General features: G+C 36.7%; 1 protein-coding gene across 1 annotated transcript; it reads left to right on the plus strand.

The window, feature by feature from the left end:
* Positions 1 to 693: 693 nt before the first annotated feature.
* Positions 694 to 7,799, plus strand: LOC104214837 (CRM-domain containing factor CFM2, chloroplastic). The gene is made up of 12 exons (XM_009764558.2): positions 694 to 1,701; positions 2,396 to 2,891; positions 2,965 to 3,095; positions 3,230 to 3,535; positions 3,619 to 3,775; positions 3,860 to 4,152; positions 4,945 to 5,004; positions 5,107 to 5,238; positions 5,848 to 6,117; positions 6,216 to 6,447; positions 6,852 to 6,982; positions 7,071 to 7,799. The coding sequence occupies exons 1-12, from the start codon at positions 979 to 981 to the stop codon at positions 7,293 to 7,295; spliced, it is 3,156 nt and encodes a 1,051-aa protein (XP_009762860.1). The 5' UTR covers positions 694 to 978; the 3' UTR covers positions 7,296 to 7,799.
* Positions 7,800 to 17,511: the final 9,712 nt, after the last annotated feature.

Here is a 17,511-nt window from a genome sequence, read left to right on the forward strand (position 1 = left end):
TGTGATCTGTCTTGTTTGAGCATATTGAATCATATTATTTTATAAAATTCTTACTAACACTTTATTTTTCATCCTAAATTCAAATAAGTCTTATTCCTATATATTTTACACAATTGTTTTGTTTGTTGCTTATAGTTATTATAGTATTCATTACTTAATATTATTATTCTACCACGTGATCTTTTATTAATTTATATATCGACTTAATGTGTAGCTTATTACCCTTCTAATAATCATCGATAAATATTAAAAAAATATTCTTAAAAATTAGTAATATATTATTATGCTTTTATTCTTTTACTCGAACTCCTTCATCATTTAAATCTATTAATAATACTTTTATTATTATTAATTAATTAATTTATTTATTTTTAAATTAATTTAAAGTATAAGCGGATCTCTATTTCCCTCTTTGTACATTTTTTCCCTACTATAACATTTTATTTTAATTTATTTTTTTATTTAATATTTTATCTATAATAAAAATACTATCATATTTTATTTTAAATTATAACCTTGAATCAGTCTAAAATTTGTAACTAACCTTTGTGTTTTTATTAATTTCAATAAGGGGCCCACTTAATGCTGATGTATCTCCTCTCTCTATATAAGTTAGTGGAGCTCATACATTCACTAACTACAATTTTAATCCACATAAACATGAATCAATATCAGTGTGACAAGTTTTTGGAGGGAAGGATGTCGGAGTTTATTTGGAAACAACATCTCTATCTCTATCTCAGGATAGGTATAAGGTTTGCGTACACAGTACCTCTCCAGACTCTATTAAGTTGGTCCAGACTCTATTAAGTTGGATTATAGTGGGTTATTGTCGTTGTATTATTGACATGAATCAAGGCCATTTAACTAATTCAGCCCCCAAAAGATAGCAGAGGCAAACATCTAAAATTCCTAACATTTGATCATCTCATGTGAGGACTAAGGATAGCATCAGTTGCCACTGTCTTCTCCACACCAATGTTGCTTCCTCTCTGCAACTTCCATCCCTTAAACCCTCCCAAAACCCTCCTTTACCCCTCCCCTTCCCTTCCTTTTTTCTCCACCACACACCCTCTTTCCCTTAAACCCTTCTTTTCCCGTTTCTCCATTCCCGTTTTCGCCACTTCCCCTAATAATACTTCACCTTTACCTGAATCCGCCATTCAAAGAATCGCCAACAAACTCCGCAGCCTCGGCTATATAACTGAAAATCCCAAAAACCAAGAAACAACCCTAGAAGAAAATTCTTTAAGCCCAAATCCCAATTCTTCCTCACCTGGCCAAATTTTTGTTCCTTTGCCTAACCAATTACCCAAGTATCGTGTGGGTCACACGCTTGACGTCAGTTGGAGCACGCCCGAAAACCCGGTACCACAACCCGGTTTAGGGAACAGTATACAGAAGTTTCATGAACTGAGGGGTAATTTTTTAAAGGAGAAGGAGAAAGAAAGGCTGAAGAATAAGGATAGTAAGAAAGAGAGAGCGCCTAGTTTAGCTGAATTGACTTTGCCAGATGAAGAGTTGAGGAGGCTGAGGACACTTGGGATTGGTTTAAGGAAAAAATTGAAGATAGGTAAAGCTGGGATTACTGAGGGGATTGTGAATGGTATTCATGAAAGATGGAGGCGTATCGAGCTCGTTAAGATTACCTGTGAGGACTTGTGTAGGTTGAATATGAAGAGGACTCATGAGTTATTAGAGGTTAACAGTTACTCCCCAATTCTCTTTTATCATGCTTTTTTTTTTATATATGCGGAACTAGAATTTAAACTTTATGGGTTTGAGTTCGGAATCATTTGATTTACTGGGTTGGAAAGCAATTATTTGTACATATTCAGTGAATTTTCTAATATATATGCAAGGTCCCAGCCAAAGCTACTGGGCTTAGATGAACCCATAACTTAACACTCTACATTCGCCCCTGGAATTACAAATGCAATTAAACGGCTAAAGAAGGAAATGGTTAAATGTGCATGAAAGGACATAAATATTAGAAGAATGTTCTCCATAACTGTTTCCTCGAGACGTATTCTCCATTTTGAATTTTTGATGTTAACCTGAATTGGGGGAAATTACACCATTTTAACGATTATATGGAATGCCGATATTAAAGCCTCAACTTTATGCTGGTGGTTGATTGATCCTTGTATACTTCTGGTCATTGCTTTGCACTATTCGGTATCAGTAATTCAAGCTAGTTGATATTTAGTTTTCCTTTAGATGTCTCTGATATGTTTTCTATGGCATGAGTTTGCTTATCAAGAACTAAAATAGTTTGCTGTTTAACTGTGTTACATTTCAAAGGTAGAGTTCATAACTTGTAAAGTTCTTTAGATATGCATTATACCGCTGTTATAACTTTTAACCTTCTTTTGGCTTATTTTAATATTCTTAGAGGAAAACTGGAGGTTTGGTTATCTGGAGATCTGGAAGTAATATAATTCTGTATAGAGGAGCTGATTACAAGTATCCTTATTTCTCCGAGAGTAGCAGCAGGCAAGATGCTAGTCCTGACTTGTTCACGGGTACGGAAGAGCATACGACTAATTCATCTGACATGGATGCCATAAAATCTGATGCATCGGACAGAAAGTCTCCTACACGCGTAATCCAGGGTGTAGGTTCTCCAGACAGAGTCCGATTTCAATTGCCTGGAGAGGCAGAACTTACTGAAGAAGCTGACAAGCTACTGGAAGGACTTGGCCCTCGCTTTACTGATTGGTGGGGTTGTGAGCCATTGCCTATCGATGCAGATCTTCTGCCAGCTGTAGTCCCTGGGTACAAGAAACCTTTCCGTCTACTTCCATACGGAGTAAAACCTAAATTGACAAATGATGAAATGACAACACTGAAAAGACTTGGTCGACCTTTGCCTTGCCATTTTGCATTAGGTACGCTGTATCTGATTGCGAGACTGTTATTTTACTAGACAACTCTTGTTATACTTGCTCGTATATTTATCAGGCAGAAACAGAAAACTCCAAGGATTGGCGGCTGCAATTGTGAAGCTTTGGGAGAAATGTGAAATTGCAAAAGTTGCCGTTAAAAGAGGAGTTCAGAACACTAACAGTGAACTGATGGCGGAAGAGCTTAAGGTTTGTGAATTTATTTTAGCCTTTGATGATATATATTTTTTTTTCCGTTATACAACACTTGGCTCTCTTGTGAAAGCAAACTATACTTTGTAGAACTTATCCTATTGTGGTTCACAAAAAAGTAAACTTTGCAGTGGTTGACTGGAGGAACCTTGCTCTCTAGGGATAAGGAATTTATTGTCTTCTACCGAGGAAAGGACTTCTTGCCATCTGCAGTCTCTTCAGCAATAGCAGAACGGAGAAAGCAAGTTGTCGAAGAGGAAAAGAAGAGTAGTTTTAGTTCATCAGTGGCAAATACTAAGGAACAGAAAAAGTCCACAGTGAGAAGTGTTTCTGATGATGAACATGCAAACCAAAATGACCAAAAAGGTGTCCAAGAAAAAAAGAAACTGACTTCCATGGAAGCAGCTATCAAGAGAACTGCAGATAAATTAGCCACTGTATGTGTTCATTATGGTTGCATCTACCCTCTCTCTTGCAGATTCTGATATTTATTTTTGAATGTTTTATACTTTCATGCCAGGCAATAGAAAAGAAAGCCAAGGCAGAGCAGCTCCTTGTGGAGCTTGAGGAGGATGAGATGCCACAGCAACCTGATTTGGATAAAGAGGGAATAACTGAAGAAGAAAGATTCATGTTGCGGAAGATTGGCTTGAGAATGAAGCCTTTCTTACTTCTTGGTGAGTGCTTCTGTACTGCAAGCCTATATCTTTTGCCAAAATACTTATGGAAGTTGACTCACATACTTCTCTGCTGATGCTCAGGTAGGCGGGGAGTCTTTGATGGAACAGTAGAGAACATGCACCTTCATTGGAAATATAGGGAATTGGTAAAGGTAATAGCCGGGAGGAAAAGCATTGAGGAGGTAAACCAAATAGCTAGGATGTTGGAGGCAGAGAGCGGGGGAATACTAGTTGCTGTTGAGCGAGTAAATAAGGGTTATGCGATCATTGTGTACCGGGGGAAGAACTATGAAAGGCCTGCTTCTTTGAGGCCTCAGACTCTTCTAAGTAAAAGAGAAGCAATGAAGCGTTCTATAGAGGCTCAGCGACGCCAGGTAATGTTCTACTAGTTAAGATGAAGATTCCAGATATAATACCTCTTAATTTTAGTAGTTGACTTTGGCATGGTTTTAAAATTTGAAGTAGAAACATGGAGTTTTTGGTGGAAAAGGAAGGGTTCATGGTAAGTTTATCTGTGAAAGAATCCAACATCCAATCCAAAACCTTAAGGTTATGAGTGGAGTAGCCAAGACTTTTATAAACCCCATCGGAAATTCTTGCACAACCCAAGCTCGACAACCTTATAACTCAAACACCCTCCTGTACGTGTAACCTGATTTGGATGCGATGATGGACTTACAAAGGTTAGCACAGGTACTGTGTGGAAGAATCTGAGCATTGGAAGTCCTTACCCAACTCAGACAACTATACAACTCAATATCTGGATTAGCTTATGTGTTGATATTTTGATGTGTTATTTTGATAAAGGTGAATTTCATGTGTTTTATGTGTTTGTTTTTAATTCTAGTTTTCTCAACTAGTTAAATTTGCTGGCACTTGCTTTTGCAAATGTTTTTCCGTCTATTGCTATCACTCTACTTCTAGCAATCAAAAAATAACAAAAGAGAAATAACAAAAAAGTATGAGCATATTTCTGTAAGACATATTGCAGTTGAAGTGCGGGTAAACCATTTTGTGTGACAGTTTGTAAGCTTCTCTACCCTTGTGAGTGTTTCTTATTTCTCTAGATTTCGGTTTTCCTCTTCTTCTTCACTTGTCTTTCTTTCTGATGTTTCTGCAAAAACTTTTCCACTACTTATCTTTCTTTTTCTTTGTTTCTGATGCAGTCGTTGAAACTGCATGTCTTAAAGCTTACACAAAATATAGAGGCCTTGAAGTCACGGTTGGTGTGTTATCTTACCTTATCGGAGTTGCTTCTATTTTTATTTTCCACTTACCAGCTCATTTCTTAATTATATCTAAATGTCACACGATTTGCCTTGACTCAGACCAAAAGCGAGGAGATGATTCATATGCAGTCCCCGGATATGGTTGGTTTGCAGGTAACTGAGACAGGAACATCTAATGCTGCAAGAGGAACCAATTATCATTCTAGTTTAGCAAGTCCTTGCACTTCCGAGGTAAAAATTAATGCATTATGATAACAGTATATTCTATTACTTAATGTTGAAGGAGCATGTTATGTTTCCACTTGCTTCTCATATCTTTGATGCTTGTTGCATGTGAGATCCCTTATCGGCCAAAATAAGGTACAATAATCAGTAAAAGGTCACATGAAGCTAGAAGTGTCACCTTCAAAAATCTTTCAGATACCCCTTAGGCACAAACAACTTGCCTTCAAGATGTAGACATCCTGTCTATGTTTCGCACAATCTATTAGGCCCATATGTGTAGTTAATACCTAAGTTTAAAAGATTGAGGAATCTGGAGTTAAAATTACTTGTGGACACATAGCCACCCACATTTTATCTCCATATATGAAAACATGGAATATCATTGTAACACATAGCTTTCCTTCTAGAATCAAGCTGTTTTAGATGAATTTCTATATCATAGAGCAAAGCTATGATGGTCACGGGGTATGTTGAATATACTTGATATCAGTCAAGCGTTAAATGTTTCATCTGCATGTGGTCCTGGCATTCTCCATAGTATCATTTTTTGTACCTTTTATTCCTGTGCAGTGTGAATAGAAAGAGAGAAAAGTTTATTTTAGTTTTCATATTCAGGATTGTGGGGATGTTGCGAAAGACGCTGACCACAGTTCTCAGAAAGAATTACTAAGTGATTCCTCAGAAACTGACCACAGTTCTCAGCAAGAACTTCCAAGTGATTCCTCTTTTAAATATGAGAGCAATGCTGAGGCTATGACTGATACAATTCAACCTCAGCGTCAATCTATTTCATCAACCAAAGAGTCGAAAAGTATGTTTAATGTGAATGTGGATGAAGAAGCATTTGGAAGTGCAGTCAGTGAATCTGTTTCTAAGTCTTCCAGGGTAAACTTTGTTCTCTCTTCGGAATTATTATACTTTATTTTTTTCCCCTCATGAAGTTAATGGTAATTTTTTCCGTGTGTTTTTCTCGCTGATTTTAGGGAGAAGATAAGATCCACTTTTCTGAGACCAGAAGTGTCAATAAACTTCGGGAAGTTGACAATAGGAAGGAGGTGTCTGAAGTTGATTCAGTCAAAGCTCAACAAGAACTTAGATCCACCAGGAGTAGGTCCGAAGGGATGCCTCCCAAAAAAGTACATCTTTCCAACAGGGAGAGGCTGCTTCTCAGAAAACAAGCCCTCAAGATGAAGCAGCAACCAGTGCTTGCTGTTGGTAATATGAGTACCTCTTTTATTGTCTCTGTATGCTATTACTGTGGTGTAGTTGGTTGTATTATTGCTCGTTTTGAAAACAAGAATTAATCTTTTGCAACCACGGTGCATTTCCATCTTAAACGAGATGACACTGTAAGCTTTAGTTTTCACTTTTCACTGATGCCGGCATTTGCTTAAATCTTCATTGTCATGGGGATGTGGGTTTTGGGGTGTTAGAATGTTTCACTTATGATGGACCTGATGGTGAACTTGGAGGCAGGAAGTTTTAATTTTCACGTGGAAGGAGGAGGAGACAAGGAATTCTGCATTTTCTGCAATTCATAGTTATGATCTCTCTATTGGATATGTAGTCTTGTCGATTCCTGACCTTACACCTTTTCGTCTTTTGCAACTTTATAACAGGGAGGAGCAATATTGTCACTGGAGTTGCGAAAGCGATCAAAGCACACTTTAAGAAGTATCCTCTTGCTATTGTGAATGTCAAAGGAAGGGCAAAAGGGACTTCAGTTAGGGAGGTGGTTTTTAAGCTGGAGGTTTGTAAATAAGCTTTTTAGTTGTTCATTTCATTTGGCAGCATGCATATTTTACTGAAAGCCTATCTTTTGATACTTGCATCTGCAGCAAGCTACTGGTGCGGTTCTTGTTTCTCAAGAACCAAGCAAAGTCATATTATATAGGGGCTGGGGACCAGAAGGACAGCGTGGTGCTTCTAATCGAAATGGTATCAGAGATTCAAGAAACAGCAGAGAGCACAAGGATCAGCTGGCAATATCTCCTGAGCTAATATCAGCAATCAGGCTTGAATGTGGTTTGCAGGCCGACTATGAAATGGAGGTTGCTTCATAGGCTACAACCTTGGTACACGTGAAGTTGACAACTGGTTTCATTAGGGTCAAAGCCTTGAGCTCTCGTCTAGCCACCCTTTTTTGACCCCAATACATGGTTTCTGAATTGTCTTTGCATGCATCTGAAAAATGCTTTCCAGGTGTGGAGTTGGAATCATCAACTCTCCAATACAAATGATAGAGAATCAGCTGCCACCGAGCTTCTCTCCTTGCAGACTTTCAGTAACTGGAATAAGTTCCGCACTAATTTTCTGTCTCGTGGCAGTGATCATTGTGCATCAACGGGAGAGATTCTGAGATGAAACCTAACTGTATGTCAGTTATGTGTCGCTGCTAACTTAATTGTTTTCGAACAAGCTCCATTTTTGGTTTCGGATAGGATATCTGTTCTCATCTATCTCTAGTTGCTGACCTACATTTTATGTAAATAGAACTTGCAAAAAACTCATCTGTTGAATTTTCCCTATGTTTATTGAAGTGGCAAAGCTTGGAGTAGTTCTCATTAGATGTACTAAAATGTAAATCGACTAACCATATACCTACATTGTCGTGTCTGTGTGTGTCAAGTGGGACCTATTGGGGCCATATTTGATTCGTTAGCAAAACAAGCTGAATCAAATGGGAATAATTTTTTCAACGGGTTGATTGCCGTTTGAATAGAGGCGGATCTTGGATTTCAAGGAGATAGAGTGTATTATTATAAAGATATGAATCTAGAATTTATATTTGACATGTTCAACTTTTAGGTTTCCTACCATGAATTCATTATTATTTAGAAATTATAGGTTATAACTAAATTTTTTTTTGCAACTTTAGTGACTTTTAACATATATACTTATATTCCATATCAAAAATGCTGAAATCATTGAACCATGCTATATCAGCTGCTACTAGTAGTTTTAATTATATAAATTTACGATGACAAAAGGAGATCAAGAACTTCAATGTGTTAGATTTAGGGATTATAGTGAATAAACCAAATAAATAAAAGAAAAAACTACTTATTTAAAATACAAGAGGGACACTAGACATGCCTAGAAATTGAGATTTAAACCTCTAACTTGTAAAGGTGCATCCAATAATCATTGTGTACTATAAGACTCTTTGAGCTTGGTGCACACATGTATATTTAAGGAACTTATGAGTTCACGTGCCCAACTCATAGATACCCCGTTGAACTCTTATCCCCGCTTCTTCGAAGTAGAAGGCTACATATGTAAGAGTAAAAAGCCTATTAATTAAACTGTTTTAAAAACAGAAACATAAAATTAAATCATACATCTGCTTTGTGTGTAGAACCAATCCATGTTCAAGACAAGATTCACTCCTATTGTGCCAAAAAAATTATATAGTCATTCTAATTAACGACAAGGACCAAATACTTTCCACAAGATTTGACAAACCACTATTCTCATTTCTGATGCGGTATTCTCGTTAATAAATTCTATCTATCTTAATTTTTTTCCATTCTTTCTTTCCAGTGTCATATAAGAACATGTGCGAAATCCCAGTATCTGAAATCGATACAATCTCTCCCTTATGATTGATAGTAAATAAGGGGCGAGGAGATGACTTTATTAACTCCGGTGGTAGCTCAACTGTATGCTTCAACCATGTCTCTGTTTCACTAGTACCATTGAGAACATATAGAAGAATTCTATCAATGCCCAGAACTTTCTTGTCATCTACAAGTAATGCAAGCTGTCCCTTTATTTCTACTATTTTTGTTATATATATAGAACGACGAGTTCGAATCAAGCTAGGGAACGTGATCGTTCGAATTAACTTTTCGTTCCCTACAATACTGAACGCAGCAATGTGATCTCCAAGTTTATTTTCAAGATAATGACTCCATCAATACAAACAGAATTGTTCATAGGGATAATTTCGGTCCAATTGGATATCTCTCTCCACCACTTGTCCACTCCAATGGTGTAAATCCAGTACTTAGCAACATGTTTTTTTTTTTAGCAGTGATGTCTGACATCAATATCTTATGTTTCTTGGTGGTGGGATCAAAACCAAAGGAGTAAGAAGTAATTGATGAAAGGACTTTCTCCCTAAGATACATTCTAGGAAGAAAGACATGTTTTTTTTGTGAAAGGATTGCAAATAGCAACATCTCCCTCCCAGTTCCATAAACAAACTAGGCCGTTGATAGATTGCATATAGGGAAGAATACGAAAACATGGCTCATCCAAATACTCTATGGGACAAGCTAAATCTTGATATTCTTCTCTCTCGGATAAATTATATATAGCTTCTTTTTCGGTCAAATTCACATGACTTACGAGGAATTGCGAGACCAAACTTTTGTGATGTGCTTCAATGAATGAGGGTTCTGATATTAGAGAACAAAAGTATTTCGATATGCACCTGAAACGCATTAGAGACTTGGCAGGAATCCTTTTCATAATTTCAAACATGATCTCATTGGGAATATATAAGTTACCATTGGTAGTAATCTTGTTTTCTCCCATGTGTATTGTTATGTAAAAAGTGAGAGGAAACTGCGAAACATACAGAATCTAGAAATATATAAAGTGTCTTTAAGTTTGACTAGGGTTTATATTATTGTATATTAGTTAGGTTATGATGAAAGAAAAAATTAGGCTATTCCCTTTTTTTTCTGGCGGCTAACGGCCATCAACGCTTATACAATTTTTTTCCTTTTGTTTATTTTTGTTTCGTTGGCAATTAATATTATTTCTTTCTGTTAATGGTAAACGAATTTATGACTAATTTGTACTCCTATTACTTTATTGGTGATTAATGATTTTATAACCGTGTTTCTAATTTCCATAAATGTTCTTGTTATGTACATAAATAGATACTGTATCGGGTATGGTACTATTTTCAACATGTACGTGGCTAATTTTCATCAACGTTTGAAGCCTAGGATATTTCTCAATGACGACACCAAAAAATATCAGCTCGCATAAATTGAAAAATTAACCTAAATAGTCTTCTACTCAATGGCCTAAACTAAATATAACTGGTGGATATATAATGTATGTATAAATAATTCATGTATAATTTGTATATAATCATATATAATTAGTATATAAATTATGTATACCAAATAGGAAAAAACAGTAAATCCGGCCAGTTATTTGTGTAATGATCCCGCTCAAATTTTACCGCTTTTGGGGCAAGCGCAATTGACAAGGCTAGTAAACAGTAGGCCCAAAATAGTATGGACCAAGTCCAAAAGCCCTTCCAGAGAAGAGAAGAGAAGTCCAAAAGCCCAGGTCGAAATCGCTGTAACATAGTAACGAATAGAAGCGGGCGAATCGAGTGGCAGTAAATCTCCCTGTAATAGCTTTCAAATCACACAAAGAATATAAACCGCACTAGGCAAGTGCTATGCAGTAGGCGCAACCCAAAAGGCACGGATGACCGCCCTCTAATCCATCTGGGCAACCCCGAAGGGTTCATTAATTAATTAAAAGGACAAAGGAATAGGATATAAATATCAATATACGCTGTACGAAAGAGATCTTTTTCCTTCTGAAGTTGCGGTGGTTCACAGAATTTTGATTCAATCCAAAACTAGAACTGAAAAATACAGAACACGAAGCGATTACCTGCCGATTTCCGCCATGAGAACTCTTCAAGTGTCCACCTCCTACAGCGTCGGTTTTGGGATTTCATCTTTCGGTACTCTACCTAAGCCTATTACTCTTCGCTACGTCACCGTAAAGAGCTCTTTCATTCATTACAACAAGAATATATATTGTTGTATAAGACTCCTAAGTCTATAGATAACAGAGAGCCATACAAGTCTATATACTACAGGGAAACTAAACCCACAACAAATAGATAATTTTAACGAAGATTTTAGTAGGTCTAGGATTATCCTTTACACTCCCCCGCAAGTTGAGCAAGGGTAGGAACCACTGCTAACTTGGTATTCAACTGCAAGAACCTGCTCTTTGACAAGGGCTTCGTCAATGCATCAGCAACCTGGTCATGAGAGCTTACATATCTAACACATAAGGACTTTGCTCGAACTCGCTCGCGAAAATGAAAATTAATTTCCATATGCTTTGTCCGAGTAAGAAAGATGGGATTAGCTGTCAAATACGTAACACTTAAATTATCACATCACAGAGTAGGAATAGAAGAAGAAAAACAGCCAATCTCACGAAGAAGATGCTCAATCCAAATAATTTCTGAAGTGGCAGTCGCAAGAGCTCTATGCTCTGCCTTAGTATTAGAGCGTGACACTGCTTGTTGCTTATGTGATGCCCATGAAATGAGATGAGATCCCAAAAAGATAGCAAACCCAGTAGTAGATTTTTGATCATTTACATCACCTCCCCAGTCCAATGCGTCTCGATGCAGAAAAAGTATGAGGATTTCCCCAAGTCACGAACCGCAAACTTATTATGTAGTTGAGTAAAGAGAGACTGTACAAGAGAAGAGTGAGAGCCATTACTAAGATATCATCAACATAGATTAGACAGAAGAGTTTTATTTCACCAGCACATTTAAAAAACAAGGAACTATCTAATTTGGATCCCAAAAATTCTAGTGAAAGTAAGGCATCGGTGAGGCTTTTATTCCACATTCGAGGAGCTTGTTTCAGGCCATAAAAAGAGCGTTTGAGAAGACATGCATGGTCGGGTCGAGTGAGATCAACAAAACTCGGGGGCTGACATATATATACTACCTCATTGAAATGGACCATGAAGAAATGCATTTGAGACATATAGCTGGGTGATATGCTATTGATGAGACACAGCTAATGATAGCAATAACCGAATAGTCGTCGGTTTGATAACTGGGCTAAACGTATCAACAAAATCTACTCCCAGACGTTGGTGGTATCCCTTACCCTTAGCCACGAGCCTTGCTTTATAGAGATCGAAAGATCCATCTGCTTTCAATTTTATTTTGTAAACCCACTTGCAACTAATCATATTTTGGGATGGTGAAGGAGGTACTAGTTGCCAAGTATCGTTTTGAATAGGAGAATTATATTCTTCAGTCATAGCTCGACGCCAATTGGCATCCTTAGCAGCATGTGAATAGAAAGAGGGCTCAGGTGAGATTGAGCTAGTTGCTGACAAAGAGAAAGTTCGCTTTGGTTTCAATGAGCCCGTCTGAGCTCGTGCGACCATTCTGCGAGTAGATTGATTAGTGGAGTTCCTAGGTATAGATGGTAAAGATGATGTTTCAGCCATATTGTTTGTAGATAAGTCAACACCAATTGGTATGCTCGCCGGAGAAGAGGAATTATCATTAGTGGTATGTCCATGAGCCACACTTGCAGATGGCAGTGATGCTGGCCTTGTGGAAGAATGTGAGGAGTTGGGATAACTCTGGCTCTCTGGCGGTGAGGTAGTGCTTGATGTGGTCTGTTGGTAAGTAGATTAATAATCAATGGATCAATCGTGGTTTCAGTAGAGATGTTGTGCAGCAAAAGGAAAAATAGATTTATCAAAAATGACGTGACGAGAACCATAGAATTTGGAAAAAGCCACGTCAAAGCATTTATATCCTTTATGTAATTTACTGTATCCTAAAAATATACACGGACGAGATCTAGGGGAATGTTTGTCCTTTGTGTAAGGACGAAGCCAAGGAAAGCATAATCAACTCAAGATGCGCAACAAAGACTAATCAGGATTTCATATTAGACAATACATGAAATAGGGATTTATTGTTCAAACGGGGAGTGGATAATATATTAATAGTATAGTCAACAGTCTCAAATGCATTTGTCCAAAACTGATAAGGAACATTGGCATGATGTAGAAGGGCACGCCCAGTTTCAATAATATGTCTGTGTTTTTTTTCGGCACAACCATTTTGTTCAGGGGCAAGAAGAACGTTGCTCAATTCCATTATCTCTCAAATCATTTGTTAATGCTTGAAACTCTCCTCCCCGGCCTGATTGAAAGCATTTAATAGGGCGACCAAAATATCTTTCAACAATAATACGAAATTGAATAAAGCATGGCGAACTGTAGGATAAGATGCATGAGCTAGACGATCATGCCAAACTCCAAGAGAAGCTGCATAGGAAGCAGGTGATGAAGAGTGCAACACCGGAAGAGAATATAAGTCACCACTACTCGACCCCTTGTGTCAGATTTTTCTCGTTGCCAAATCCTTAATCAAGAAATAGTTAGGAAAAAATTCAACAAACACTTGATTATACTTAGCAAAGGAGTTGATTGATAATAAATTATGAGTAATAGAAGGAACATGTAAAATATTATAAAAATTGAACTTTTGATGGGAAACAAGAACAGAACCTTTACCAACATAAGATATAGGCAATTTGGAACTATTACCTAATGTCACTTCTTCGGGGCCTTAATACTTAGGGTGAATGTCTAGATTATCAAGGACTGTTATGAGATGATGCATGGTGCCACTATCCATTAACTAGGTTTGTGTAGGTGGACTGGGAGAATTGGCAAGATTAGAAGTGCGTCAGCTAGATACCACGCTGCTACTGTTAGCTTGTGGTGAAGGATATCCACGTGCAATATGACCTTTTCCTTCATAATTATGGCAGATAATCATGGAGTAGTCAGAAGATTGTTGAGTTGCTTTAGTCGATTGGTTAGATGCCTAAAAGCTAATATTTTGGTTATTCTGGTGTGAACCCTTGGATGGAGGAGCGTCCGCGACCACGCCCTCCTCGTTCTCTACCACGCCCTCCAGTAGTCGAAATAGACTCTGAGTGAACTGAGCGGTGGGTGCAATAACATTAATGGTCTCATCTCTTTTTAACCGTCTTTCTTAATTAAGGAGAAGGCCATATAATGCATCAAACATAACGTCTTCTTGACGTGATTCTAGTGACCTGGTGAAGGGCCGATAGGCATGGTCTATTCCACCAAGAACAAATCCAATTAAATCATCATTGGGGATCGTATTTTGTAATGCAGTTAATCTATCCGAAATTCCTTTGGCCTTTTGTACATAGGCCTCAATACTTGCTTTGTCACGATGCAAGGTATGCAACTGCATCTTGAGTTCACGAATTAGTGGCTTCGATCCTGAAGCATATGCAACAACAAGTTTATCCCAAGCTGCACGAGCAGTTTCTGCTCCAACTAATTGAGGCAGAATATTTTTCGAAATTGATGCAACAATCCAACTTAGCACAAATTGGTCTTCTCATACCCATACTTTGTACGCCGAATTTAGCGTATTCTGATCAAGAAACTGTGTCAGAATTGGCTCACTACCATCAATATGATGGTTGAGACCGCAACCACACACCATTGGCATACTCTGTATCTTCCATAATAGGAAGTTTGATGATAAGTTTTACTGGTAGTTGATGCCCAAGTATTGGTGAGGGCATAAGAGGAGATGTATGAAATTGAGCGCGTGTGGTTGGTATAGTCGAGGTGGACGAGGAGTTGATAACATCCCCCATATCAATAACGTCTTCTCTATTACTGGAAAAAAAAATTACCTTGGGTTGATTAAACCACTTAAGGCTCCGATAACATAAAGAGTTTTTTCATTCACTTATGTGATTGCAACAAGAATATATATAAGGAGTTCCATGTTGTATAAGACACCTAAGTTATAGATATACAAAGAGCAATACAAGTGTAAAAGGTAAAATCAATTCATATTAAATACTCGTGTAATAGAGCAACATGTGGAATCAGAGACAAACGAAAAGCGAGACAAGTGGAAACCAAGACCGAGGGCAGCAGCTTCGGTAGGCACCGAAAAGACCCCGAAGGAAATATTACTAATGAAGAAAAACAAATGTCCGCCACCTGATAGCATTCGATGAAGAATATTCTGTAATATTAAATACATAGTCCGTTATAGAGAATTTTGGCATTCATAACCTATCATTACACATGCATCAACGGCCCCCATAAATGTTATTTGAGAGAGACTTGACACCAGGACCTTGTTTTCTAGGTTCAACTAAAAATAGTGACTTCAACAACCATTGTAAGGGACACTAATTTTTTGATAAACTTATGCTATATACTATTCAAAAGCTCAATAATACTTTTTTTCTCGTCTATTGATATTCGTATTACTGCCTCCGCAAGCTCTGCTCCCGGAACCAAACTATTTGTTGTCTTATTTCGATTTCAACGCTAAGTCTTGCATTTTATTTAATTTATGTATTATTTCGAATCAAATTGATTCGCTTGTCTATAAATCACGTTACAATTCAACTATACCATTTTACGGATAAACAACAAGACTGTATACTACAGGAACCTAAACCCACAACAAATAGATTACTTTAAACAAGATTCTAGGTAGTCTAGGATTATACTTTATACACCTTAGCTAAAAATAATCATTTTTCAGCTTCAAGTCATTATTTCTTCTCGTTCCTTTCTGTTGTATATTTTTGTATTCGATTTTTGAATTATTAGTTTGTTTATGGTGATAAGCTCCTGGAATTGGATCCATGGAGACTTTTGATGTTAAAAACTTGCTCGAATTTAAATTTTTGCTTAACATTTTGGTTTCGAGTTTAGAATGTCTATACTGCTAATATAGATCTTGAGGACTCATTTAGGTTTTAGGGTGTGTTTGGTATAAAGGAAAATATTTTCGAAAATAATTTTTAATTTTCTCCTGTTTGGTTGCCTTTAATATTTTGAAAACATTTTCACCATGAACTCATTTTCCTCCTATTAGAGAAACATTTCTCTATCAAGAAAAGTAAAAATATTTTTCAAAATTATTTTTCAACCTTCTACACCCTACTCCCCGTTCCCACCAAATCCCCACCCCTCTCCCTACCCATCCACACCCCTGCCCACCCCACTCTTCCTAAATAAAAATATTATTAAGAATACTTTCTTTTCATGTTGTAGATAGCTTACTTTCTTTTCCATTTCAACAAAATGAATATTTTTTTTTCATGATGTAGAAAAATATTTTATTTCAGTTCAACAAAATGAGTACTTTCTTTTCATGTTGTAGAAATAGTACTTACTTTTTCAACGAAAAAAATATATTTTCTTTTTAGTTATGGAGCTCAAATTTCAACATTATTCTTGTGTGAAAAAGTAAAAAAACACATTAGTTCCTCTGGGTTTGTGTAAATTCTTTAAAGAATAATTAAATCCCTGAAGAAAATAGAGTCCTGAAACCGTTGGGTTTTGGAGGGGGGGGGGGAAGTAGCACATGAAATATAGGGATTTAGGGGAAGGGGTGAGGAGAGTAGCACAAGAAATTATTTTTCTAAAAAATATTTTTTACTCTCTAACCAAAAACTAGAAAATATTTTTTCAAAAAAAGTATTTCACTCACCAAACAAATAAAGGAAAATAAGTGATAAAACCACCTATTTTCTAGTAAATTATTTTTCATGAAAGATATTTTCCTTCGTACCAAGCACACCCTTAATCACGACAAATAAACATGTTTAGATTTACTTGTGATTTCTTCCACGAAATGAAATACGCCTCCATTCAGCTATATTATAATTTGATTGTGAACTTAAAATCAATAAAATCAGTACTGTTATAAATAGAATTCTATTTAAGGTGGATGTCTATATTTAGAGAGATTCTAGGGTTTATTGCTTGGTGGCTAAACCAGTCTCTCCCTATAAATAGAGGGTTCTATTCCATTGTAATTCATCCCAAAAATCAATAAGAATTCCCTCTCCCTACTTTTCTCTACAATATTCTTATTCTTCTTTTATTATTTTATAACACGTTATCAGCACGAGACTCTAACAAATTGAGTAGAGGATTTGGGATTGAGCATAATGATTGTCAATTGTTCTTTGAACTTCCTTCATGATTAAATTCTGGATTTAAGGTAAGTATTTTACTTTTCTCTTTCAAATTCTTGACATTCTATACTTTGATTTTAAATACAAGCAAAGACGATAAATTTTGATTGCAACTCTAATGGAGTTTGAAAGAAATTATAACCACCCAAAGTGGTAAAATTTGTATGCCTTGCCATGATCAAATTCATGTATGATTGTGGGCAAAGAATTGAAAACCCGTCCCATTGAATTTGCTCCATTCTCATTCCCTTTAGAGAATGTGATAGCAGTATATGATAAGTCTGAAATAAGACAAAAATTATTACTATGAATTTATCAATGGATGTGGACGTGGCAATAGACGAAATTATAATCGTCATTATTGTGGTAATGAGAACAATAAAGATTCTCAGAATAATCATTCACTTTGTGAAAGTAGTATTTGTCATCGATTTGACATGAGATTTTATAAAGCACA

Source organism: Nicotiana sylvestris, chromosome 2 (assembly GCF_000393655.2).
Source record: "Nicotiana sylvestris chromosome 2, ASM39365v2, whole genome shotgun sequence".
NCBI classification, from domain to species: domain Eukaryota; kingdom Viridiplantae; phylum Streptophyta; class Magnoliopsida; order Solanales; family Solanaceae; genus Nicotiana; species Nicotiana sylvestris.